A 27,706-nucleotide genomic window follows, 5' to 3' on the forward strand; every position below is an offset into this window, starting at 1 on the left:
AAAAAATGTTGTTGATGCTCATCAGGCTGGAAAAGGTTACAAAACCATCTCTAAAGAGTTTGGACTCCACCAATCAACAGTCAGACAGATTGTGTACAAATGGAGGAAATTCAAGACCATTGTTACCCTCCCCAGGAGTGGTTGACCAACAAAGATCACTCCAAGAGAAAGGCGTGTAATAGTCAGCGAGGTCACAAAGGACTCCAGGGTAACTTCTAAGCAACTGAAGGCCTCTCTCACATTGGCTAATGTTAATGTTCATGAGTCCACCATCAGGAGAACACTGAACAACAATGGTGTGCATGGCAGGGTTGCAAGGAGAAAGCCACTGCTCTCCAAAAAGAACATTGCTGCTCATCTGCAGTTTGCTAAAGATAATGTGGACAAGCCAGAAGTCTATTGGAAAAAAAAAATTTTGGATGGATGAGACCAAAATAGAACTTTTTGGTTTAAATGAGAAGTGTTATGTTTGGAGAAAGGAAAACACTGCATTCCAGCCTAAGAGCCTTATCCCATCTGTGAAACATGGTGGTGGTAGTATCATGGTTTGGGCCTGTTTTGCTGCATCTGGGCCAGGACGGCTTGCCATCATTGATGGAACAATGAATTCTGAATTATACCAGCGAATTCTAAAGGAAAATGTCAGGACATCTGTCCATGAACTGAATCTCAAGAGAAGGTGGGTCATGCAGCAAGACAAAGACCCTAAGCACACAAGTCGTTCTACCAAAGAATGGTTAAAGAAGAATAAAGTTAATGTTTTGGAATGGCCAAGTCAAAGTCCTGACCTTAATCCAATCGAAATGTTATGGAAGGACCTGAAGCGAGCAGTTCATGTGAGGAAACCCACCAACATCCCAGAGTTGAAGCTGTCCTGTACGGAGGAACGGGCTAAAATTCCTCCAAGCCGGTGTGCAGGACTGATCAACAGTTACCGCAAACGTTTAGTTGCAGTTATTGCTGCACAAGGGGGTCACACCAGATACTGAAAGCAAAGGTTCACATACTTTTGCCACTCACAGATATGCAATAATGGATCATTTTCATCAGTAAATAAATGATCAAGTATAATATTTTTGTCTCATTTGTTTAACTGGGTTCTCTTGATTTACTGTTAGGACTTGTGTGAAAATCTGATGATGTTTTAGGTCATATTCATGCAGAAATATAGAAAATTCTAAAGGGTTCACAAACTTTCAAGCACCACTGTATATTCATTCAGATGTGTTCTGATTGGCTGAAAGCAGTACGGTGGGCAAATGAGAATCAGAACCATGTTTATTGGCCAAGTATATTCACACAAAAGGTCAAAATCAAGGTCAAGGTCACCAAAAAGGTCAAAATAGTTTTTTCGTGATAAGTTACTTCATATTCATCATAAGTGTGACCAGGCGAGGTTTGTTTTGCCTGGCAACACTTTTTTTTCTTTTTTTTTTCATGAGCTCAGGCTCCTGATACTATTAATGTCTATGATTAAAATGTGCTGTAGTTTTAATCTATATATTATAGAATTAATTAGACTAGGCATAACCGAAGGAATAACTGACAGGCTCATGATAATAATGAGGGGAATTTGTTTTAATTTTAGTACCCTTTTTATTATTTTAAAACATGCATTGAAAGAAAAGTAGATGAAAATCAGATGTGGAAAACAGATCTCAATAGATTTTCTTCTGAAATCATTTGAATTCTTTCAACAGACAGCAAGTTTCCTGATATGCAAGTAGATTATGAAAAACAATAGAGGAAATGCCAACATATCATAAAAAGCCAAATGGGTTCTTCAGAGATTTTTCCCAAAAGCATAATTTAACAATTCAGTAATTGTGACAGCATATTCTCTTTAATTTATATTTAGACAGCTGATGTCAGTGTAACTTCAATAAACTTCAAAAAATAAAATAAAATAAAAAAATCATCCATGATTCAATAATGAGTTAGAATACACTTTTACAGTAAATGCATAATGTCTGGGGATTGGTATTCTTGTCAGTGGGATTCCTTGGTTGTTTGGTCAGGGGAACACAGGAGAGCAGTTTACATCAGTGACTGACTGGAATAACTTTTGTGAGACACATTAAATATTACACACAAAATATTTACTGACACACAAAGACTATTTTCATTACAAGATTGCATTTTTGCAAGTATAAGTGAGAGAATTTAACCTGAAAATCTGGCAGAGGTTTCATTGACATGAAAATGAGAATATTAGTCATGGTTTAACTTTGATGTTCCGCATAGATACATCATTCTAATAAAATCTCAATCAGAAGAGAAAAGGAAGTATCTAAAAATAAATTTGTACTCTTTTTTGACATTGAAATATTTTCTTAACATCGTTAAAAATTTCCTGCAGTTTTAATCCATATATTACAGGATTAAACAGAGGAGGAATAAGTGCCAATTCAAGTGACAGGATCATGGTCATAATGTGGGGAATTTGTTTTGATTCTAGTCTGTTATTTATAATTTCAAAACTTCCGTTGACAGAAAAATTTATAAAAATGAGAAGATGTGGTAAACATGTCTTTAAAGCTTTTCTTCTGAAATCTTTAGAATTCTTTAAACACACAGTGAGTATCCTGATATAAGAGTAAAGTATGAAGATCAGTGGAGGAAACACAGCAATGATAAAAATAAAAAGTCCATATATGTTATTAAGAGATGTTTCTTTACAGCTTAATTTCACAATTGAAAAATTATCACAGTATATTCTGTTCAATTTAAATTTACACAGTCGAAGTTGGGATGTTAGAATAACACCACCACCAGTTTCGCAACAAGGCAAAAACCATGATAAAAATAAGAGCTTTCTGACAGTGGACATTTTTACAACATTTGCATATAATAATGGATTACAGATGGACACATATCTGTCATAGGCCATCGCTGATAACAGTGTGAACTCTGATGCACCATATGTGTACAAACAAAATGCCTGAAATAAACACACATTATAAGATACAGTTTGTTTTTCAGACAGTAAATCAATGAGCAGTTTAGGATAAAGAGCTGTCGATCCAAAGAGAGAATTACAAAGCAAAGCAGCGATGAAGATGTACATGGGCTCATGAAAACGTTTCTTTTTGAATATGACAAAAATGATGACAGTGTTAAAGCCAATAATCATCATATAGACACTGAGTGCCAATATAAAATAAATATATCTGTAATTCTCTAATTCAACATGTCCCTCCAGTGATAAATATGTAAAATTGGTAGAATAATCCATTAATTTCTGAAAAGTAATCCATGTGATTTTACAGCAGTCATTCAGAGAGCAGTGTGTAGACAAAGATAAACCACAGCTGTGGTGATGAAGTCAAGCTCATGGACCTTTATATTTTCCTATCCAGGCTCACAGTCCTTAGTGATTTGCTGAGAGCATCTTAAAGGAAATTCCTGCCTCCTTCCAGCCCTCTGCTATCATACATCTGGCTAATCAATAATTTTCAGTGGTTTAAATGAGAAAAACATTGTTTCTTAGTCTTCATTTCACTTCCCCTTAAAACACTGCAGAGTATACACATCTTGTCTGTATTTTTGAATTCTAGTGATGTCTTTCAGGAACAATTTTTAAAAAGAAGTATTGGGCCAACTGCAGTCCTCGTCAACTTTTCATTCATTCATATATCGCTAAAGTGAACAATAGCCAAGTAGTTTCTGAAACTAAAGGATTAATCAGATGGTTCACAGTAGCTTTGACAGCCAGAAGAAATCAGTGGGCCCAAGTTTTGAATGATGCCAGGCTTGCCAGCGTGATGTTACCAACCACACTATCTGGCAGAGTGTTCCAGACTTTGACTAATATCTAATTACATTCTTTTTATATATTTTATTACACTATACTATATTATATAATATATAATTATATAATTATAGACGAATGCAATTGTAATCCAGCCACTGGGGGTGCATAAGCGTACTCTTGTTGCCGGTCCCAAGCCCGGATAAATGGAGAGCGTTGCGTCAGGAAGGGCATCTGGTGTAAAACTGTGCCAAATCTAACATGCGGATTAAAAAGAGAAATACCATACTGGATCGGTCAGGGCCTGGGTTAACAACGGCCGCCTCTGGTACTGTTGGTCAACTGGGCGCCGGTGGAAAGTATGCTAGTGTTGGGCCAAAACGGAGAAGGAGAAAGAGAGGGGGTAGGCATGTTAGGAGAGAGCATGAAAGATGGAAGGGAAGGAGGTTAGATTTGAAGGTAGGAACACTGAATGTGGGAACATTGACTAGCAGAGTGAGAGAGAATGATGGACAGAAGGAAGTTGGATATTTTGCGTGTGCAGAAAATGAGGTGGAAGGGAAACAAGGCCAAGAACATTGGAGATGGATGCAAGTTGTTTTATTATGGAGTCGATGGAAAGACAAATGGTGTTGATATTGTTTTGAGGGGAGAGTTGGTCAGCAGTGTGATTGATGTGAAGAGGGTGTCAGATAGAGTGATAGGAATGAAGTTGGAGATTCAAGGAGTGGTAATCAATGTTGTGTGTGTGCATACGCCCCACAGGTTGGATGTGAGAAAGAAGAGAAAGAGTTTTTCTGGGAAAAGATGGATGAAGTGGTAGAAAGTATACAGAGGAAGGAGCATGTGCTGATAGGAGGAGATTTCAATGGACATGTTGGCAAGGGAAACAGAGGAGATGAGGATGTGATGGGCAGATATGGTATATGAGAGAGAAATGTGGAAGGGCAAATGGTGGTTGATTTTTCAAAGAGGATGAATTTGGTAATAGTCAATACATACTTTGAGAAGAAAGAGCAGCACAGGATGATGTTTAAGAGTGGAGGAAGATCTACACAGGTGCCCTACATACTCTGCAGAAGGGGTAACCTGAAGGAGATTGGAGACTGTAAAGTGATGGCAGGGGAGAGTGTAGCTAGAGAACATCAAGTGGTTGTGTGTATGATGAGCTTGAAAGTGAAAAAGAGGAAGCATGAAATAGTGGAGCCGAAGATTAAGTGGTTGGAAACTAAAAGAGGTTGAACATCAGAATGAGTTTAGGGAAGAAACGAGATGAGCATTGAGCAGTAATGGAAGTCTGCCAGAAGATTAGGATACTACTGCTACACTCGTAAGAGAGGCAACAAGGAAGGTGCTAGGGTGGTCATCGGGAAGGAGGAAGGAAGACAAGGAGACATGGTGGTGGAACAAAGAAGTGCAGGAAATTATAAAAGAGAAGAGGCTAGCAAAGAAGAATTGGGATGATCAGAGAGACGAGGAAAGCAGACGGTTATTCAGAGAGACAAGACAGAAGGCAAAAAGAGCGGTAGCGAAGGAGAAAGAAGATGCATACCAGGAGTTGTACGAAAGACTGGAGACCAAAGAAGGAGAGAAAGACCTGTACAGACTAGCTATGCAGAGAAACAGGGAAGTGAGGGATGTACAGCAGGTAAGAGTGATGAAAGATGCAAATGGAAATGTGCTGACAAACAAAGAGAGTGTATTAAGAAGGTGGAAAGAGTACTTTGAGGATTTATTAAATGAGGAGAATCCAAGAGAGAAAAGGTCAGATTCGTTGGAGACAGCAAATCAGGAAGTAGAGTTGGTTAGTCAGGATGAGGTGAGGGCAGCCATGAAAAAAATGAAGACTGGGAAAGCAGTCGGACCAGATGGTATCCCAGTTGAGGCTTGGAGATGTTTGGGTGAGACAGCTGTGGAGTGCCTAACGAGCTTGTTTAATAAGATCTTAGAGAATGATAAAATGCCAGATGAATGGAGGAAGAGTGTCCCAATATACAAGAATAAGGGAGATGTACAGAGCTGCAGTAATTACAGAGGGATAAAATTGATTAGCCACACTATAAAATTATGGGAAAGGGTATTGGAGTCGAGATTGAGAAGAGAGGTAGCAATCTGTGAACAGCAGTACGGGTTTATGCCAAGGAAGAGCACGTCGGATGCAATTTTTGCTTTAAGAATGTTAATGGAGAAGTACAGGGAAGGCCAGAGAAAGCTACATTGTGTGTTTGTAGACCTGGAGAAGGCATACAATAGAGTGCCGAGAAATGAGTTATGGTATTGTATGAGAAAGTGTGGAGTGAATGAGAAATATATTAGAGTGGTGCAAGACATGTACAACCCCGATTCCAAAAAAGTTGGGACAAAGTACAAATTGTAAATAAAAATGGAATGCAATAATTTACAAATCTCAAAAACTGATATTGTATTCACAATAGAACATAGACAACATATCAAATGTCGAAAGTGAGACATTTTGAAATTTCATGCCAAATATTGGCTCATTTGAAATTTCATGACAGCAACATATCTCAAAAAAGTTGGGCCAGGGGCAATAATGCCGCTTTTCCACTACAAACGCGGCTGAGTCGGGCTGAGCCCTGCCGTGCTGAGTCGAGCTGAGCGGGGCTGTTGGAGTTGCATTTCAACTACAACCGCGCTGAACCGTGCTGGCTGGAAGTGGGTGGACACATTGGGTGGAGTTAGCGAAAGTGGGTGGACGTCACGTGATGTCGTTAAGCGGTGCAAACAGTGACATCAGTGATCTTTTAAGCGGTAGTCTCACGACCCGGATAGTAAACAATAAACATGGAGGACATGGAGTCGTTAGTGTTGCTGGTCTTGGTGCTGTGGCTTGTTGTCACCGACAACACCAACAGATACTGGCAAGAGTGTATAGATGAGGCGAGGCACATAAGGCTTCAGAAATTCTCGTAATTCGTAATTCTTCTTCTTCCGGGTTTGCGGTGTTTACAGATCCCAGCGTGCTCGCGGGGCGTGTGTGGGCATGTGAGGACACTCCTCCTCACCAATCAGTGCACAGGGGAGTGTCTGCTCACGCCCCCAGCCTCACTCAGCTCGGTTTGGCTCGCTTCAGCCCTACTCCAAAACCGTGCAAGTTTTGGGTGCTAAACAGGGCTGAAACGAGCTGAGTCATGCTGTTCTGAGGTAGTCGAAACGTGAGCCGTGTCGGGCTGAAGTGAGCTGAAGCGAGCTGAAGTGAGCTGAAAAAGGGTAGTGGAAAAGGGCCATTAGAGGCTGGAAAAGTTAAAGGTACAAAAAAGGAACAGCAGGAGGACCAAATTGCAACTCATTAGGTCAATTGGCAATAGGTCATTAACATAACTGGGTATAAAAAGAGCATCTTGGAGTGGCAGCGGCTCTCAGAAGTAAAGATGGGAAGAGGATCACCAATTCCCCTAATTCTACGCCGACAAATAGTGGAGCAATATCAGAAAGGAGTTCGACAGTGTAAAATTGCAAAGAGTTTGAACATATCATCATCTACAGTGCATAATATCATCAAAAGATTCAGAGAATCTGGAAGAATCTCTGTGCATAAGGGTCAATATCGGAAAACCATACCTGGTGCCCATGATCTTCGGGCCCTTAGACTGCACTGCATCACATACAGGCATGCTTCTGTATTGGAAATCACAAAATGGGCTCAGGAATATTTCCAGGGAACATTATCTGTGAACACAATTACTACTTTTGGTGAGGTAGTGACCTTGACCTTGAGGCTTTCCGTTTAGATCAGAACACATGATTGTATTGGTTTTAGGTATGTGGAAAATGGAGCTACAATGGTGATAAAATATTTTGCATGATGTTTTATTACGGTTGTGAGTGCATCAATCGTTAGGTGTATAAAGTTACAACTTAAAATACAATTAGTGATAACTGTAGACTTTTCAGTGGACTACAACCTTTTTAAGGGAATGTGATGTAGTCATCCATTTATCATGTCCCAGATCAAGCCGCCATTTTTCCAAAAATTTGCAGAATTTTTGCCAAATTCTGAAAAGAGTATTCACATCAAAGATTTAGTTTCTCATCTCATCTCATCTCATCTTCTTCCGCTTATCCGGAGCTGGGTCGGGGAAGCAGCAGTCTGAGCATGGAAGCCAAAACTTCCCTCTCCCCAGACACCTCGGCCAGCTCCTCGGGAAGAATACCAAGGTGTTCCCAGGCCAGCCGAAAGAGATATAGTCCTTCCAGCATGTCCTGGGTCTTCCCCGGGGCCTCCTCCCAGGGGGACATGCCTGGAACACCTCCCGAGGGAGGCATCCAGGAGGCATCCGAAAGAGATGCCCGAGCCACCTCAGCTGATTCCTCTCAATGTGGAGGAGCAGCGGCTCTACTCCGAGCTCCTCCCTAGTGATTGTGCTTCTCACCCTATCTCTAAGGGAGCGCCCAGCCACCATGTGAAGGAAACTCATTTCGGCCGCTTGTGTCCGTGATCTTGTTCTTTCAGTCATTACCCAAAGCTCATGACCATAGGTGAGAGTCAGAATGTAGATCAACCGGTGAATCAAGAGCTTCACCTGCAAACTGCCCCAGTGCATGCTGAAGGTCCTGGCTTGAAGAAGCCAACAGGACAACATCATCCGCAAAAAGCAGAGATGAAATCCTGTGGTTCCCAAACAGGATTCCTTCCGGCCCCTGGCTGCACCTAGAAATTCTGTCCATAAAAATTATGAACAGAACCGGTGACAAAGGGCAGCCCTGCCGGAGTCCAACATGCACTGGGAACAGGTCTGACTTACTGCTGGCAATGCGAACCAGACTCCTGCTCCGTTCATACAGGGACTGGACAGCCCTTAGCAAAGAGCTCCGAACCCCATACTCGAGTCAAGTCAAGTCAAGTTTAGAGTTTAGAGTTTATTTTATTTTTAAAAGGGACAGTGTACAAATTAAACATTATCCTTGTGGTAAGGACAGATGTCTGTACCAGGTTATAGCAGTACATGCTAATTTCCGCCTGTAGTCCCTTGGCAGGTGGATGTAATAAAAAGATAAATAAAATGTACATCAAATGTCATCAAATCTGTCTCATCTCATCTCATCTCATTATCTCTAGCCGCTTTATCCTTCTACAGGGTCGCAGGCAAGCTGGAGCCTATCCCAGCTGACTACGGGCGAAAGGCGGGGTTCACCCTGGACAAGTCGCCAGGTCATCACAGGGCTGACACATAGACACAGACAACCATTCACACTCACATTCACACCTACGCTCAATTTAGAGTCACCAGTTAACCTAACCTGCATGTCTTTGGACTGTGGGGGAAACCGGAGCACCCGGAGGAAACCCACGCGGACACGGGGAGAACATGCAAACTCCACACAGAAAGGCCCTCACTGGCCTCAGGGCTCGAACCCAGGACCTTCTTGCTGTGAGGCGACAGCGCTAACCACTACACCACCGTGCCGCCCATCAAATCTGTCATTAGAGCAATTTGTAGTGATTTAGACCAGTAGAATAGAAGTGGATAGCCTCATAAAGCATACATAGCAGCATCATTTTTCACAATCGCACACACACGCACTCACAAACACACACACCATAAGTTACACACATCCACACGCACACTAAAAAGTGCAAGATCTGCAAACCCCCCCACCCAATACCCCCACCCCCCCACACACCATTCAATAAAATGCCCTAACTATCCTTTTCTATCCATGTGTGCATAATTGAGTTGATAATATCCATTTCTTTGTCAAATGTGAAAAAGACTTAAAATTTGTACAGGATATTAATTCTGTTGGGAGGTTATTCCACTGATTTGTGGCTACAGAAGAAAAAGATGATTTACCAAATGCAGTCTTTCATAGTGGGACACTACATTTCCCCCCTCGACACTGATCTAGTGGTACGTGTTGATACCTCTGAGCATAAAGAAATAAATTGTTTCAAAGGTGGTGGTGCATCATCATGTATAATTTTAAAAAGCAGGCAGAGATTTGCATGCCTAATTAGATTTTCAAGGCTCAATATGTTATATTTACGAAGCACAAGACAGTGGTGGTAAGAATGTTTTCTCCTGGCATGGATCTTTATGGCACTTTTGTAAATTGAGCTGAGGGGTCTTAATACCGTTTTGCAGGCTTGTGACCAACTTGTGATGCAGTATAGAAAATGAGACATAAAATGAGACATAATCATTGCATTTAAGTATAAACTGGATGCATCAGCAGTAAGAGAGTTGCGTATGTATCTGAAATTTGATAGACTGAACTTCGGTGTGTTACTGAGTTTTTTTACATGAGATTTAAAACTAAGAGTTGGGTCAAGAGTGATGCCTAGGTATTTAAACTCAGTTACATTCTTTATGGCTTGCCTGTTGATTGTGATTTCAGGATAGTTTCTGATTTTGGTTTTGTTTGTAAAGAACATGGATACCGTTTTATCAGTGTTTAAGACAAGATAGGAACTATGCAGCCATTCTACTTTCATTTGAAAGTATAGTTGCAACCTCAGATGCATTATTACCGTGCACATACAATACAGTATCATCTGCATACATTACAATATTAACTCGGTCACATACAAGTGGGAGGTCATTAATGTAAATACTAAACAGCAATGGCCCCAAAATAGACCCCTGTGGCACCCCCATTTCACATGCCTTGGATGAGGAAAGTGAACCTGCACACACTGGTAACGATCACTAAGATAAGATTTAATCCATTTTTGTGTGTCAACAGACAGATCGTAATTAACTAGTTTATTTATTAGTTTCTCGTGGTTAACTGTATCGAAAGCCTTGCGAAGATCAAGGAAGACTGCTCCCACCACCCCTCCTTGATCAAGATAATTTTTTATTTTCTCAATGAAATAAACAGGCAGTTTCTGTGGAGTGCTTTTTGCTTTTTCCTGAAGCCAAATTGCATTGGATGTAAAAGGCTATTATAAAGATGGTCTGTTAATTGTTCAACAACTACCCTTTCAAATATTTTTGAAAGGGCTGGGAGAATACTAATAGGTCGATAGTTGCATACTTCTTGTGCATTACCTGCTTTAAACACAGGTGTCACTATGGCATTTTTAAATACACTAGGGAAGATGCATTCATCAATAAATTGGTTTACCAATTTAGTCAAAGGGGTAATTATGCATTCTTTATGTTTTTTTTTTTATCAAGGCAGTGTCCATTCCATAGATATATTTTGCTTTACTATTTGTAAGCGTAGATAAAATCTTTGCAACCGTTGAGTCATTTGTGGGTGCCAAGGTTAATGAGGTTAATGAGGATGTAGCGCTAATGGGTATTTGTGAGGTGCTTATTTTTCCAAATATCTGACCTAGCTGTTGCACAGAGTTTATAAAATAATCGTTAAAATGAGTTGCAACAACCAAGCTATCATCTACAATACTACTGTTTATTTTGAGTTCTAATTTACCACACTTGCGATTTTCCTTTCCAAGAAGTTTGTCAATGTGTTTCCATAGTTTTTTGCTATTTCCTTTTGCATCTCTTATGATGTCAAGGAAAAAGTTTGCTTTTGCCTTTCTGAGCTGTGTTACAACTTTATTTCTTAAACTTTTAAAAATTAAATTATCGGTAACCAACCTTGATTTTAAAAACGTTTTTAAGGCGGCATCTCTTTTCTTCATTAGGTCCCAGAGGTCATTGTTAAACCAAGGGAAATTTTGTTTTGATTTTGGTTTCTGTGTCAGTGTTTTAGTGTGTTTTAGTAATATATCTTTATAGGCTGTTACCAAGTCATTGCATGAATGTTCACATGATTTACTTCCAATAATTTCATTCCATTGTACCTGCTTTAGATCATGCTCAACTAATTTTAGATTTTTATTTGGAATGAAGGATATAGTGTTGTGACTTATAGAGTTGAGATTCCTGTACCTTGACTTGGTTAACTTCCTGGCAGTCAGTGTGAGGTTGTGATCTGACAGACCAGTGACTAAGTTATAAGTTTTAATAATCCTATCTGGTTTATTGGTAAAAACTAAGTCTAATAATGTTTGTGATGATTTCATAATTCTTGTGGGTTTACTAATCATTTGTGTCAGCTGAAAGGCACTGGCAATGCTCTTTATCTTCTTCCTGCATGCATTATCAAGCCAGTTTAGGTTAAAGTCACCCATTAGCAGGATTTCTTTCCCTTCAAGTTGTTTAAGAACAGAGAAAATGCTGTCAAAGAAATCATTTGAAGCATTTGGTGGTCGATAAACTGCAAGTATAACGAAAGACATTTCAGGTGACAGTGAGACACTAACCCCTACACACTCAAGATTTTCAACATGAATGTCTATTTGCTTGCATTGTATTTTCTCCCTTACATAAATCAGAACCCCACCACCCTTCCCCTTATTCCTATCTTTTCTAAATGTCTTATAGCCTGGAACATTAAATACAGCTACAGGAGTTGCTGGAGTTAGCCATGTTTCAGAGAGACAAAGATAGTCCAAGTTTGAGTCCGTCAGCAAATGCTCAAGTTGTTCAGTTTTTGGGATGATGCTGCGTATGTTTAAATGTCCGCCGAAGATGCCCTTAGGTTTTGTTTTCTTATTCCATATCACAGCGGTGTGGTTTACAGTCTGAAACAGTTTGTTTTGTTTTTGCTTTAAAGCCACGACGGTTGTTTGCAGAGTGTTACGTATACATGAAGAAAGTTCCGAAGTCTGTATGAGATCAGCGTTATCCACAGTGTTTGTAGCATTGATGTTGTTACCTCGTAACCCAGTGAGAGGAATGTCCAGGCTCATTGTTGATGTTTCAGCATATCCACGGGCGTGATGAAGTGTCTGTCTAAAATCACCATTTATCACACTGTTTGTTGAAGCGTTGTTGTTGTTAGGCCTACCTCGTAACCCAGCGAGAGGAATGCTCATTGATGTTACCGTTGCTCCATGGCCTTCACCCACAGAAGTGGCCGCTGTTGTTGTTATCGCACATCCATAGGCTAGTTGAAGCGTAGGCCCTAGACTGTCCACCTGCTGCGGTTCCGCTGGCACTACGGGTCCAGGATTCAGGTGAATATCTCCACATAACAGCAAAAATAAACAGAGCACAATGGAGTAGCTCTGCTTAGCTGGCACCGGGGTCGCGCTCTGCCTACACCGTTTAATATTCCACTCACACCGAGCTTGCCCATTTGCAAGGACGTTGGAGTATAGGATGTATTCACTCCATGAAGTCAACGGGAGGCTAGCTGCGTAATTCCCAGGAGTTGTAACGAGTGGAGATGAGCGTCCACAAGCAGCAGACCAGTTTCTCCACATTTGTGTAACCGTGAGGAACAGAACCAAAATGACCAAACGCAAGTACTCACTGATTTTTGAGTTTTTGCAAGATAATTTCTGTAATGTCCAGTTTTTAGAATCATTTTGGTGATCAGGCGGTTTCCCATATAGTTTTAGGAAAGGTGAAGCGGCAGCGCCTGCCAGTCTACCGCAACTACCGTCCGCCATCTTGAAATTTGAAAGTCAAGTCAACTTTATTGTCAAATATGCTATACATGCCCGACATACAGCACAGATGAAATTTCAGTCCTCTCTGACCCACGGTGCAAACAGGCAATGCAATAAATAAAAATAGAATAATTGAAAAAACAAACAAACAATATTAACAGTATAAACACTCTAAATAAGAACTAGACATAGACTAAACACTCAGACAAACAATATAAACAGTTTAAATATAAACAGTATAAACACTAGATAAGAACTAGACATAGACTAAACACTCATATATATACACACACACACACACGTAAATTGGTGCAAATAAACAAACAGTCAAGGGCACTTGAGGTATAGCAGGTAAACATGAAATAAGCAGGATAAACAAACAAGCAGCTGTTAAGGTGAGGTAGTGCGGAATAGTGCAAATGAGCGAGGTAAAGTGAGATGTGCGGTCCCTGAGTTCAGTGTGTTAATGAATGATGAGATATGTGTGTGTGTGTGTGTGTGTGTGTGTGTGTGTGTGTGTGTGTGTGTGTGTGTGTGTGTGTGAGTGTCTTGGGGGGGGGAAACTGTGAGGATGTCAGATGCTGAAGGGGGGGCAGGGGTGTGTGCGAGCAGAATCTGTGGCAGGGGACAGAGGGGGGAGGAGGGGCAGAACAGGGAGGGAGTTGAGTCTCCTGACCACTTGGTGAAAGAAACTGTTCTTGAGCCTGCTGGTTTTGGCCCGGAGACTCCGCAGTCTCCTCCCCGATGGCAGCAGGCTGAAGAGGCTGTGAGATGGGTGGGTGGGGTCACCTGCAATCCTGATGGCTTTGCGGGTGAGGCGGGAGTTATAAATATCCATTAGAGAAGGGAGAGAGACACCAATGATCCTCTCAGCTGCTCTCACGATGCGCTGCAGAGACTTGCAGCAGGACACGGTGCAGGCGCCGTACCACACGGTGATGCAGCTGGTCAGGATGTTCTCGATGGTGCCTCTGTAGAATGTGTGCATGATGGGGGCCGGGACTCTTGCTTTCCTCAGTTTGTGGAGGGAGTACAGACACTGTTGGGCTTTTTTGGCCAGTGATGCGGTGTTGTTGCTCCAGGACAGGTCTTCAGAGATGTGCACACCCAGAAACTTGGTGCTGCTCACCCTCTCCACTGCAGCACCGTCGATAGATAGTGGAGCATGCTGGGTGTGCTCTCTCCTGAAGTCCACAACAATCTCCTTCATCTTCTCCATGTTCAGACGGAGATTGTTGTCCTTGAACCACATGGCCAAGCAGCTCACCTCACTCCTGTAGATTGTCTCATCGCCATTGTTGATGAGACCCACCACAGTCGTGTCATCCACAAACTTATGAAGAGATTAGGGTTGGATGCTGGTGGGTGAGGGCTGAGTGGAGGGCAGTGGAGATGGCGTCATCGGTTGAATGGTTGGACTGATATGCAAACTGGAAAGGATCCAGGGCGGGGGGGAGGGCAGACTTGACTAGCCACTCGAAGCACTTCATGAGGATGGGAGTGAGTGTGACAGGGCGATAGTCATTGAAGCAGGAGGGAGATGGCTTCTTTGGGACCGGGATGATGGTGGTGGTTTTGAGGCACATGGGGACAACAGCCTGGCTCAATGAGATGTTGAAGATGTCTGTAAAGACATCTGTGAGCTCCTCAGCACAGTCTCTCAGGACATGACCAGGAATGTTTTCAGGACCCAGGGCTTTTCGTGCATTTGTTGTCCTGAGAGCTCTCCTCACACTCTCTGGGGACAGCGTCAACATCTGGTCACTGGGAGGTGGTGGGGTCTTCTGTGCCGTGGTGCTGTTGTCTGCCTCAAAGCAAGCGAAGAAGTCGTTCAACTGATTCAGCAGAGACGTGGAGTTGTCAGAGGTCTGCGGTGAGGGCTTGTAGTCTGTGATGGTCTGAATCCCCCGCCACAGGTTCCTGGTGTCTCTGCTGTCATTGAAATGGTCAGCAATGTGCCTGGAATACTGTCTCTTGGCCACCCTGATGCCTCGTGACAGATTGGCCCTAGCTGTCCTCAGGCCCACCTCGTCCCCAGCTCTGAAGGCGGCGTTCCGAGCCCACAGGAGCCTGTGGACTTCCCCTGTCAGCCATGGCTTCTGATTGACCCGAATGGAGATGGTTCTGGTGACCGTAACGTCATCCATGCACTTCCTCATGTAGGCAGTGACGGTCTACGTGTACTCCTGGACAAACAACCGTTCACTTGATTCTCATTTGTGTTGGCTCTTATCTCTCAGATAAATCATTCACAAAGATCAAGTCAAGTCAAGTCAACTTTATTGTCAAATATGCTATACATGCTTGACATACAGCAAAGATGAAATTTCAGTCCTCTCTGACCCACGGTGCAAACAGGCAATGCAATAAATTAAAAAAATATAGAATAATTTAAAAAAAACCAATATAAACAGTATAAACACTCTAGATAGGAACTAGACATAGACTAAACACTCAGACAAACAATATAAACAGTCTAAATAAACAGTATAAACACTAGATGAGAACAAGACATAGACTAAACACTCAGACAATATAAACAGTATAAACACTAGATAAGAACTACACAAAGACTAAATACTCAAACAGACAATATAAACAGTATAAACACTTTAGTTATGAACTAGATGTAGACTAAACACTCATATATACATACACACACACATACACACACTGGTTCAAATAACCAAACAGTCAAGGGCACTTGAGGTATAGCAGGTAAACATGAAATAATCAGTATGAACAAACTAGCAGCTGTTAAGGTGAGGTAGTGCGGAATAGTGCAAATGAGCGAGGTAAAGTGAGATGTGCGGTCCCTGAGTTCAGTGTGTTAATGAACGATGAGATGTGTGTGTGTGTGTGTGTGTGTTGGGGGGGGAACTGTGAGGATGACATGTCAGATGCTGAAGGGAATTTTGTCATGACCTTCATGCATATGGACTTTGTGAGGAGTGGGGAGTAAACAAAGAAACAACTGGGGACTTTAGCATTTTGTGACTAAAAAAGTATTGTAAAATAATGACACATAGCAAGAAAAGTACTTGTAAAACACTAATGACATAGCTGAGAGGGATATACAAACCTTTCACGAAGTGATCACTGCAAACTCGAGCATGCTTCAACTCGGCTCCTTTTGATTTCAGTGAGAGGCTCAAAAGCATCTTTCTCAATGTCTTTTTGTGAAATCCGGTGTTCATTCACCCTTTTTTATTAGTTCACGGGGAAGCCTGAAGAAACTTTTATCAGTTTCATGGTTTGATTGATTCGAACAAACTAAAACAACACAAGCATAAGGCATTTTTCACGTGAGCAATGCACCTTCTCTGTAAAAATGCTTTGTCAACTGAGCTTTGGTAGACCACCAGCTAAAGTTTTGAATAACTAATGAGGTGGATGTGACACCATGTGGAACCCAGCAATAGAACAATTTCTGCCTCAGAGTGTCGCTGGGTCTGAAATTTACAGGAATGTAGGGAATGACAATGTTTTTGCATTTGTTGCTGTTTTCTTCCCTGTCTATTATGTTTCTTTTTTTGGTCTTGGCCATCACTGAACAGAGGAGGTGGTCTGAGACACCACTTATCGGCCACCTACAATGCAGTCTTTGGCACACTTCCCAGAAAACTGAATATACACCCACACCAAAACTCAGCTGACCTCAATGATGGCAGAGAGTCAACTGACCCACAGATCACCATAACAACTCTCTAGGCTGCTAACACCGTTCACACCCAGACCCCAGTGATCATGAAGGAGGCAGTATTTCAGCATGGCATCTGAATTGAAGGAGTGTCTGGTGATGGTAGACATGAACACCAGTTGATCTGATGTCCATGTGCTGTACGGGGTCAAGTAGTGGGAAAAAAAAAGACACAAATAAAGCACCATTTTGGTTCCGGAGAGGCCGCTGTGTGCTACCGCCATCTCGGACCAATGCCATCTCCAATGTCATTTCTTGGGCTTCTTCTCTTTTTAACCTCCATCCTACTTCTTGGTTATATTGTTCATAGTTCTGGCCTTAAATGTCACTACTATGGGGATGATATTCAGCTGTATCTTAGTACAGACTCACCTGCAGACTCCGCTCCAAGCACAATCACGGACTGTATCTCAGATTTAGATTAGATTTAGATTAGATTAGATAAAACTTTATTGATCCCTTTGGGAGGGTTCCCTCAGGGAAATTAAGATTCCAGCAGCATCATTACAAATAAACAGAGAAAAGAAATAGAGAAAACTTCTAGATACCTGTACATTAAAATAAATTAAGTATTTACATATACAAATATAAAAGAAAAGATATGGGGAAGAGAGGAAGGGGGAGAGAGAGAGAGGGAAAAAGGGGGGGAGAGGGGGGCGCAGCAGGAAAGATATTGCACATTACATTGCACATTGTCTGGTATTGCTTATTGTTAGGCTAGGCTACTGCTCCTTCACATCCTCTGTCCTCCTGTTACCCCCCCCCCCCAGAGAGGAGTTGTACAGTCTGATGGCGTGAGGGACAAAGGAGTTTTTGAGTCTGTTCGTCCTGCACTTGGGAAGGAGCATTCTGTCACTGAACAGGCTCCTCTGGTTGCTGATGACGGTGTGCAGAGGGTGACTGGCATCGTCCATGATGTTCAATACAGGGAGTGCAGAATTATTAGGCAAGTTGTATTTTTGAGGATTAGTTTTATTACTGAAAAACAACTATGTTCTTGATGAACCCAAAAGACTCATAAATATCAAAGCTGAGTATTTTTGGAAGTTGGAGTAGGGCTTTCTTAGTTTTAGCTATCTTAGGAGGATATCTGTGTGTGCAGGTGACTATAACTGTGCATAATTATTAGGCAACTTAACAATAAACAAACATATACCCATTTCACTCATTTATTTTCACCAGGGAAACCAATATAACAACTCAACATTCACTAATATACATTGCTGGCATTCAAAAACAACAAAAAAAACAAATCAGTGACTAATATAGCCGCCTTTCTTTACAAGGACACTCAAAAGCCTGCCATCCACGGATTCGGTCAGTGTTTTGATCTGTTTGCGATCAACATTGCGTGCAGCAGCAACCACAGCCTCCCAGACACTGTTCAGAGATGTGTACTGTTTCCCCTCCTTGTAGATCTCACATTTGATGAGGGACCACAGGTTTTCTATGGGGTTCAGATCAGGTGAACAAGGAGGCCACGTCATTAATCTTTCTTCCTTTAGACCCTTTCTGGCCAGCCATGCTGTGGAGTACTTGGATGCGTGTGATGGAGCATTGTCCTGCATGAAAATCATGTTTTTCTTGAAGGATGCTGACTTCTTCCTGTACCACTGCTTGAAGAAGGTGTCTTCCAAAAACTGACAATAGGACTGGGAGTTGAGCTTGACGCCATCCTCAACCCAAAAAGGTCCCACAAGCTCATCTTTGATGATACCAGCCCATACCAGTACCCCACCTCCACCTTGCTGGCGTCTGAGTCGGACTGGAGCTCTCTGCCCTTTGCTGATCCAGCCACGAGCCCATCCATCTGGCCCATCAAGACTCACTCTCATTTCATCTGTCCATAAGACCTTAGAAAAATCAGTCTTGTGATACTTCTTGGCCCAGTCTTGACGTTTCATCTTGTGTGCCTTGTTCAGTGGTGGTCGTTTTTCAGCCTTTGTTACCTTGGCCGTGTCCCTGAGTATTGCACACCTTGTGCTTTTTGACACTCCAGTGATGTTGCAGCTCTGAAATATGGCAAAACTGGTGGCGAGTGGCATCTTGGCAGCTTCACGCTTGACTTTCCTCAGTTCACGGGCAGCTAGTTTGCGCCTTATTTTTTCAACGCGCTTCTTGCGACCCTGTTGACTATTTTGAATGAAGCGCTTGATTGTGTTCGATGGTCACACTTCAAAAGCTGGGCAATTTTAAGAGTGCTCCATCCCTTTGCAATATATGTCACTATTTTTGACTTTTCTGAGTCCGTCAAATCCCTCTTCTGACCCATTTTGCCAAAGGAAAGGAAGTTGCCTAATAATTTTGCACACCTGATATAGGGTGTTGATGTCATTAGACCACACCCCTTTTCATTACAGAGATGCACATCACCTGGTATGCTTAATTGGTAGGAGGCTTTCAAGCCTATGCAGCTTGGAGTAGGCCAACATGCATAGAGAGGGTAATGTGGTCAACATACTCATTTGCCTAATAATTCTGCACTCCCTGTAGTTTGTCCATAGACCTCTTCTCTGCCACCATCACCAGAGAGTCCAGATTTAAAGGTTTGGTTGCAGGAAAACTTTCTCAAGTTATACGCTGATAAAACTGAAGTCTGATTGGTTTGTCCCAAATGCCTACAATCTGAATCATCCAACTTTTCCATTAGTATTGATTGTGTGCTTGTAAAGCCTGCTCCTGTTGTCAGAAAACTTTGAGTAGTATTTGATCCATCACTCAATTTTGATTTTCATAATGATGCACAAATTCTGATTCATGCATTTAATTATGTCTCAGTTACGTTATTGTAATACACTCTGCATTGGCCTTCATGCAAAGTCTTTCCAAAAGCTACATTAAATTCAGAACTCTTCAGCTGGAGTTCTAACAAACACTAAATACTCTGCTCACATCACCTGCATACTCTCTCAGCTATGCTAGTTAGGTGTCATGGCTTTGCAGGTCAGTCGCTCTGTAAGGCAGATGCTGAACTAAGACTAACTATCACTATTGACACAGCTGAGAAAGCATTAATATGGCTCTGGTTAAAGAGGGCAGTTCTGTTGGTTGCTGCTAGGGCACAAGACAGGGTCTAGTCAAGCCCAGTTGGGTCATCTGGGCAAGAGTGTGTGATATTTGAAAGACCCAAAATTCCAGATGACCCGAGGTAACAACTGATGTGCCCTATGTCCTATCTACATGGCCTATCATGTAGATGTTTCTACAAGAAGAGGAAGAAGAAATAATTCATAAGCAGATTGTGTTCAAAATGGTTACATGAGATTTTTTTTTCACTTGAGAGAAGGGTTTATGAAACATCTGATGAAGGTGTGCATCAGAAACAGTAGATAGATAGATAGATAGATAGATAGATAGATAGATAGATAGATAGATTGATTGATTGATTGATTGATTCTCAAGTTGGGAACCTCTAATAAATTGTGACTGACCTGGCCATTTTGTTTATGTCATATACACTTTGCAAACTTTATGAATTATTAGAGATTAAATCAACTTGCACCAGTGTTTACAATCTGCAAATGGATGAGTTGGACAAATGCTGTCATTAAATGCTTAAAAATATGATTTGGAAGTTCATTCACAATGACGGAGTTCTTCATTCAGCACTGTCTACAAAACCACAAATGATTTTGTCAATCTTATCTTGGAGAGAGTTATACCCTGTCCACACTAGGGATTTTGTACCGATACAAAATTACTTTCGTACCGCAACACCTGTCCACACTAGCAACTATACCGGTACTGTAGCGGTATAACTGTATCGGTACGAAACCCACAAATGTATGGGTTTCGTACCGGTACAGTATCGGTACTGTAGCGCTTCTCTGTAGTGTGGACAGATGAAGCGGTTCTGTATTGATACAAATATAATGCACAAGCGCAAAGTCACACACCTCAATTGATGTCTTCGCTGAATAAAATAGTGAAGAACGGAGATTCGTTTGTTTCTTTCTCAACTGCCTCGTGCATTTTATATGATTCGACTGAATAAATGACCACCAGAAATACAGACTGTACATTGACAACAAAAAGCACACACACATTGTTTCATCCGCCATATATTCTCGGAAGGAAGTTACTCGGTAACCACGGAAACATTTCGCGCACGTGCATTTCAACTACCGTAAAAGAAAACTGCAAACATTTCTTGCTAGTGTGGACAGATGCACTAAACAGTACCGGTACAGTATACTTTGTATCGATACAGTTATATCACTTTCATACCGGTATAAGTGTGAACACAGCATTAATGGAGTGTTGAGACTGTTCACAAGTTTTTTAAGTGGAGATTGCAGCACTCTCATGCTCTTTCTTAACCTTTTGTTGTTTTAGGAAACCATGCCACTGCCCGAACATGTGCATCTCTGATCCAAGGTCTTTGCACTTGACGCATTCATCCAAAGCAGAAAAACTTGGTTGCTTTGGAATATTAAGCTCGGTACATAACTTTTTCATGTTTTGTTCCTCACAAGTTATTTAACTTTTGCCCTAGCTCCAAGAAAGCAAAGATGACTCTGATGAAACTGGTGAGGAAGACTCTTGAACATCCTGCTTAGACATTACAATACTGCATGAAACAGTGCAAACTCATTTGATACTGAGAAACTTTGACTGAACTTATATCAATCAGTCTCTTATGCTGTCATCAAACTGATTCTGTCATCAAGCAAGTTCTTTATTAGGATGACTCAATCACCCATACTGACATTTTTTTTTTTTTGGTCAGGACCACAGGGACAGGATCATCAGGTCAGATCAGATAGGAGGTAATGATATCTGTCATTTGGGTCATGACAGGGAATGAACAGAGAACACCACTGGCCCATCAGAGTCACCAAAATTGTTATAAATCTTTCTGAATGACCACCAGAATACCACAGTTTCATCAGAAGTAAAATGATCAAAGAATGAGGAGAACAAGTGGCATGGTGGTGTAGTGGTTAGCACTGTCACCTCACAGCAAGAAGGTTCTGGGTTTGAAGCCAACAGGGCCCTTTCTGTGTGGAATTTGCACGTTCTCCCTGTGTCTGCGTGGGTTTCCTCTGGGTGCTCTGGTTTCCTCCACAATTCAAAGACATGCACATTAGGTAAAATACACAGAAACTCGGTTTATACAATACAGTGTATGAAAACAAAAGTTAGATACTGATGTGTACATGCTAAAGACACTCATAAGGGATAATAAAACTCAAGGCTAAGTTAAAAAAAAAGAAAAACATGAGCAAGAACAAGAAACATATGCAGACACATTTATGAGTGCAGAAATTAATATGCTGTGCATGAGCTAAGGCCTTGACTGAAATCACACTCAATGGAATTTATATTTTTTAAATTGTATATCATTAATATGGAAAAATAGAAAATAATGCCAAAATTGGTATTATGAATCTTATAAATGTTGCATATATAAGACATTGGGTTTATATATAAAATTGTAATATATGGTATTTGAGCAATTCCAGCGTTATGGACGTGACACTTGAACTCAAAATGGCAACAAATGACCCAGTGCATGTTTAATTGTCTCCCAGTATTTAAACAGGTGTTGCATATTTTAAGGCTGTACCATACTGGAGAAGTGATAGAACAAGAACAATTCCCATAGTACATCTAGGGCATGCCAGAAAATGCCAATAAAAGATGCGTTATGGATGTGACAGAAAAAGTATCACTTTTCTTGGGTGACTGTACATTTTTATCAAACTCTGTGAAATTGTAAACCTAATGTCGAAATGGAGATATCCATTTGATAGAGGGGTCCAAGGTGAATATTAAAAAATCTTTGTTTAAAATATTTTGTATTTCATGCAGAGTTTCGGAAGGAAAAGTCAGCGTTATGGATGTGACGAAATTCCGTTATGGATGTGACGTGTCTGAAATAGACATGGCATATGTTTAGAAAATCAGCAATTTAACCACCATAACCCTTTGAAAAACTCTCTAAATATCAGCTAAAACTATCAAAGTTCTTAAATAATATTTAGGATGGCTATTGTTTTGCTGTTTTGTGGATTTTAGCATACATTTCTGTGGCTTGTGGCAATAATATAGAATTGTACATCATCAAAGTTGATTTTAGCTTGGGGTTTACATTATAAGAAAGAAAGACTGACAGTGACATATTAGTTTGGTTACAAATTGGTTCAACTTATTCACATCTGTAAAATACAGGCCTAGGTGATATCTCTGGGAGTGGTTTTGATGTATTACATGTTGCTTTATTTTTGCATGGTGAGGTTGACATTTACATGGAATTGCCCATTTCATAATATATTAGCATGTTATCTTTATGAGATAATGCAGCAATTATTGTCAAGATAGAAAAAAAGTGTGCTATTCATGTCTGCTTCTAATGAGACAGAGATAAATATAAGTGAAAGATTTATTAACTCACCCGGGACAGAGTCCACCAGAGGGCGAGGTATTGTTTTTGGTGGGGTTTGCTTGTTTGTTTGTTTTGTTAATGATATTACAGGAAAATGGCTGGACCAATCTTCATGAAATTTTCAGGATAGATGGGCATTGGTCTCAAATAGGTCCTCCAACATTTTGAGGGTCATCTGGTCAAGGTGAAGGTCACCAAAAAGGTCATTTTTTTTCACAATATCTTCCTTTACAGTGGTGCTTGAAAGTTTGTGAACCCTTTAGAATTTTCTATATTTCTGCATAAATATGACCTAAAACATCATCAGATTTTCACACAAGTCCTAAAAGTAGATAAAGAGAACCCAGTTAAACAAATGAGACAAAAATATTATACTTGGTCATTTATTTACTGAGGAAAATGATCCAATATTACATATCTGTGAGTGGCAAAAGTATGTGAACCTCTAGGATTAGTAGTTAATTTGAAGGTGAAATTAGAGTCAGGTGTTTTCAATCAATGGGATGACAGTCAGGTGTGAGTGGGCACCCTGTTTTATTTAAAGAACAGGGATCTATCAAAGTCTGATCTTCACAACACATGTTTGTGGAAGTGTATCATGGCACGAACAAAGGAGATTTCTGAGGACCTCAGAAAAAATGTTGTTGATGCTCATCAGGCTGGAAAAGGTTACAAAACCATCTCTAAAGAGTTTGGACTCCACCAATCAACAGTCAGACAGATTGTGTACAAATGGAGGAAATTCAAGACCATTGTTACCCTCCCCAGGAGTGGTCGACCAACAAAGATCACTCCAAGAGAAAGGCGTGTAATAGTCAGCGAGGTCACAAAGGACTCGAGGGTAACTTCTAAGCAACTGAAGGCCTCTCTCACATTGGCTAATGTTAATGTTCATGAGTCCACCATCAGGAGAACACTGAACAACAATGGTGTGCATGGCAGGGTTGCAAGGAGAAAGCCACTGCTCTCCAAAAAGAACATTGCTGCTCATCTGCAGTTTGCTAAAGATAATGTGGACAAGCCAGAAGTCTATTGGAAAAAAAAAATTTTGGATGGATGAGACCAAAATAGAACTTTTTGGTTTAAATGAGAAGTGTTATGTTTGGAGAAAGGAAAACACTGCATTCCAGCCTAAGAGCCTTATCCCATCTGTGAAACATGGTGGTGGTAGTATCATGGTTTGGGCCTGTTTTGCTGCATCTGGGCCAGGACGGCTTGCCATCATTGATGGAACAATGAATTCTGAATTATACCAGCGAATTCTAAAGGAAAATGTCAGGACATCTGTCCATGAACTGAATCTCAAGAGAAGGTGGGTCATGCAGCAAGACAAAGACCCTAAGCACACAAGTCGTTCTACCAAAGAATGGTTAAAGAAGAATAAAGTTAATGTTTTGGAATGGCCAAGTCAAAGTCCTGACCTTAATCCAATCGAAATGTTATGGAAGGACCTGAAGCGAGCAGTTCATGTGAGGAAACCCACCAACATCCCAGAGTTGAAGCTGTCCTGTACGGAGGAACGGGCTAAAATTCCTCCAAGCCGGTGTGCAGGACTGATCAACAGTTACCGCAAACGTTTAGTTGCAGTTATTGCTGCACAAGGGGGTCACACCAGATACTGAAAGCAAAGGTTCACATACTTTTGCCACTCACAGATATGCAATAATGGATCATTTTCATCAGTAAATAAATGATCAAGTATAATATTTTTGTCTCATTTGTTTAACTGGGTTCTCTTGATTTACTGTTAGGACTTGTGTGAAAATCTGATGATGTTTTAGGTCATATTCATGCAGAAATATAGAAAATTCTAAAGGGTTCACAAACTTTCAAGCACCACTGTATATTCATTCAGATGTGTTCTGATTGGCTGAAAGCAGTACGGTGGGCAAATGAGAATCAGAATCAGAACCATGTTTATTGGCCAAGTATATTCACACAAAAGGTCAAAATCAAGGTCAAGGTCACCAAAAAGGTCAAAATAGTTTTTTCGTGATAAGTTACTTCATATTCATCATAAGTGTGACCAGGCGAGGTTTGTTTTGCCTGGCAACACTTTTTTTTCTTTTTTTTTTCATGAGCTCAGGCTCCTGATACTATTAATGTCTATGATTAAAATGTGCTGTAGTTTTAATCTATATATTATAGAATTAATTAGACTAGGCATAACCGAAGGAATAACTGACAGGCTCATGATAATAATGAGGGGAATTTGTTTTAATTTTAGTACCCTTTTTATTATTTTAAAACATGCATTGAAAGAAAAGTTGATGAAAATCAGATGTGGAAAACAGATCTCAATAGATTTTCTTCTGAAATCATTTGAATTCTTTCAACAGACAGCAAGTTTCCTGATATGCAAGTAGATTATGAAAAACAATAGAGGAAATGCCAACATATCATAAAAAGCCAAATGGGTTCTTCAGAGATTTTTCCCAAAAGCATAATTTAACAATTCAGTAATTGTGACAGCATATTCTCTTTAATTTATATTTAGACAGCTGATGTCAGTGTAACTTCAATAAACTTCAAAAAATAAAATAAAATAAAATAAAAAAATCATCCATGATTCAATAATGAGTTAGAATACACTTTTACAGTAAATGCATAATGTCTGGGGATTGGTATTCTTGTCAGTGGGATTCCTTGGTTGTTTGGTCAGGGGAACACAGGAGAGCAGTTTACATCAGTGACTGACTGGAATAACTTTTGTGAGACACATTAAATATTACACACAAAATATTTACTGACACACAAAGACTATTTTCATTACAAGATTGCATTTTTGCAAGTATAAGTGAGAGAATTTAACCTGAAAATCTGGCAGAGGTTTCATTGACATGAAAATGAGAATATTAGTCATGGTTTAACTTTGATGTTCCGCATAGATACATCATTCTAATAAAATCTCAATCAGAAGAGAAAAGGAAGTATCTAAAAATAAATTTGTACTCTTTTTTGACATTGAAATATTTTCTTAACATCGTTAAAAATTTCCTGCAGTTTTAATCCATATATTACAGGATTAAACAGAGGAGGAATAAGTGCCAATTCAAGTGACAGGATCATGGCCATAATGTGGGGAATTTGTTTTGATTCTAGTCTGTTATTTATAATTTCAAAACTTCCGTTGACAGAAAAATTTATAAAAATGAGAAGATGTGGTAAACATGTCTTTAAAGCTTTTCTTCTGAAATCTTTAGAATTCTTTAAACACACAGTGAGTATCCTGATATAAGAGTAAAGTATGAAGATCAGTGGAGGAAACACAGCAATGATAAAAATAAAAAGTCCATATATGTTATTAAGAGATGTTTCTTTACAGCTTAATTTCACAATTGAAAAATTATCACAGTATATTCTGTTCAATTTAAATTTACACAGTCGAAGTTGGGATGTTAGAATAACAATACCACCAGTTTCGCAACAAGGCAAAAACCATGATAAAAATAAGAGCTTTCTGACAGTGGACATTTTTACAACATTTGCATATAATAATGGATTACAGATGGACACATATCTGTCATAGGCCATCGCTGATAACAGTGTGAACTCTGATGCACCATATGTGTACAAACAAAATGCCTGAAATAAACACACATTATAAGATACAGTTTGTTTTTCAGACAGTAAATCAATGAGCAGTTTAGGATAAAGAGCTGTCGATCCAAAGAGAGAATTACAAAGCAAAGCAGCGATGAAAATGTACATGGGCTCATGAAAACGTTTCTTTTTGAATATGACAAAAATGATGACAGTGTTAAAGCCAATAATCATCATATAGACACTGAGTGCCAATATAAAATAAATATATCTGTAATTCTCTAATTCAACATGTCCCTCCAGTGATAAATATGTAAAATTGGTAGAATAATCCATTAATTTCTGAAAAGTAATCCATGTGATTTTACAGCAGTCATTCAGAGAGCAGTGTGTAGACAAAGATAAACCACAGCTGTGGTGATGAAGTCAAGCTCATGGACCTTTATATTTTCCTATCCAGGCTCACAGTCCTTAGTGATTTGCTGAGAGCATCTTAAAGGAAATTCCTGCCTCCTTCCAGCCCTCTGCTATCATACATCTGGCTAATCAATAATTTTCAGTGGTTTAAATGAGAAAAACATTGTTTCTTAGTCTTCATTTCACTTCCCCTTAAAACACTGCAGAGTATACACATCTTGTCTGTATTTTTGAATTCTAGTGATGTCTTTCAGGAACAATTTTTAAAAAGAAGTATTGGGCCAACTGCAGTCCTCGTCAACTTTTCATTCATTCATATATCGCTAAAGTGAACAATAGCCAAGTAGTTTCTGAAACTAAAGGATTAATCAGATGGTTCACAGTAGCTTTGACAGCCAGAAGAAATCAGTGGGCCCAAGTTTTGAATGATGCCAGGCTTGCCAGCGTGATGTTACCAACCACACTATCTGG

The 27,706-nt window shown here is 40.3% G+C and overlaps 2 protein-coding genes across 2 annotated transcripts; both read right to left on the minus strand.

Annotated features, from left to right (window-relative positions):
• Window positions 1-2,290: 2,290 nt before the first annotated feature.
• On the minus strand, window positions 2,291-3,235 carry LOC132899866 (olfactory receptor 10J4-like). Its single transcript, XM_060941921.1, has one exon. The coding sequence runs from the start codon at window positions 3,233-3,235 to the stop codon at window positions 2,291-2,293; it is 945 nt and encodes a 314-aa protein (XP_060797904.1).
• Window positions 3,236-26,209: 22,974 nt separating this feature from the next.
• On the minus strand, window positions 26,210-27,154 carry LOC132899867 (putative gustatory receptor clone PTE03). The gene has a single exon (XM_060941922.1). It carries the CDS (start codon window positions 27,152-27,154, stop codon window positions 26,210-26,212), a length of 945 nt encoding a protein of 314 aa, XP_060797905.1.
• Window positions 27,155-27,706: the final 552 nt, after the last annotated feature.

Source organism: Neoarius graeffei, chromosome 16, assembly GCF_027579695.1.
Source record: "Neoarius graeffei isolate fNeoGra1 chromosome 16, fNeoGra1.pri, whole genome shotgun sequence".
Lineage (NCBI taxonomy): Eukaryota > Metazoa > Chordata > Actinopteri > Siluriformes > Ariidae > Neoarius > Neoarius graeffei.

Coding starts and splice junctions, on each gene's coding strand:
- LOC132899866 (XM_060941921.1), bottom strand. CDS start 3,235: ATGGATTATTCTACCAATTTTACATATTTATCACTGGAGGGACATGTT.
- LOC132899867 (XM_060941922.1), bottom strand. CDS start 27,154: ATGGATTATTCTACCAATTTTACATATTTATCACTGGAGGGACATGTT.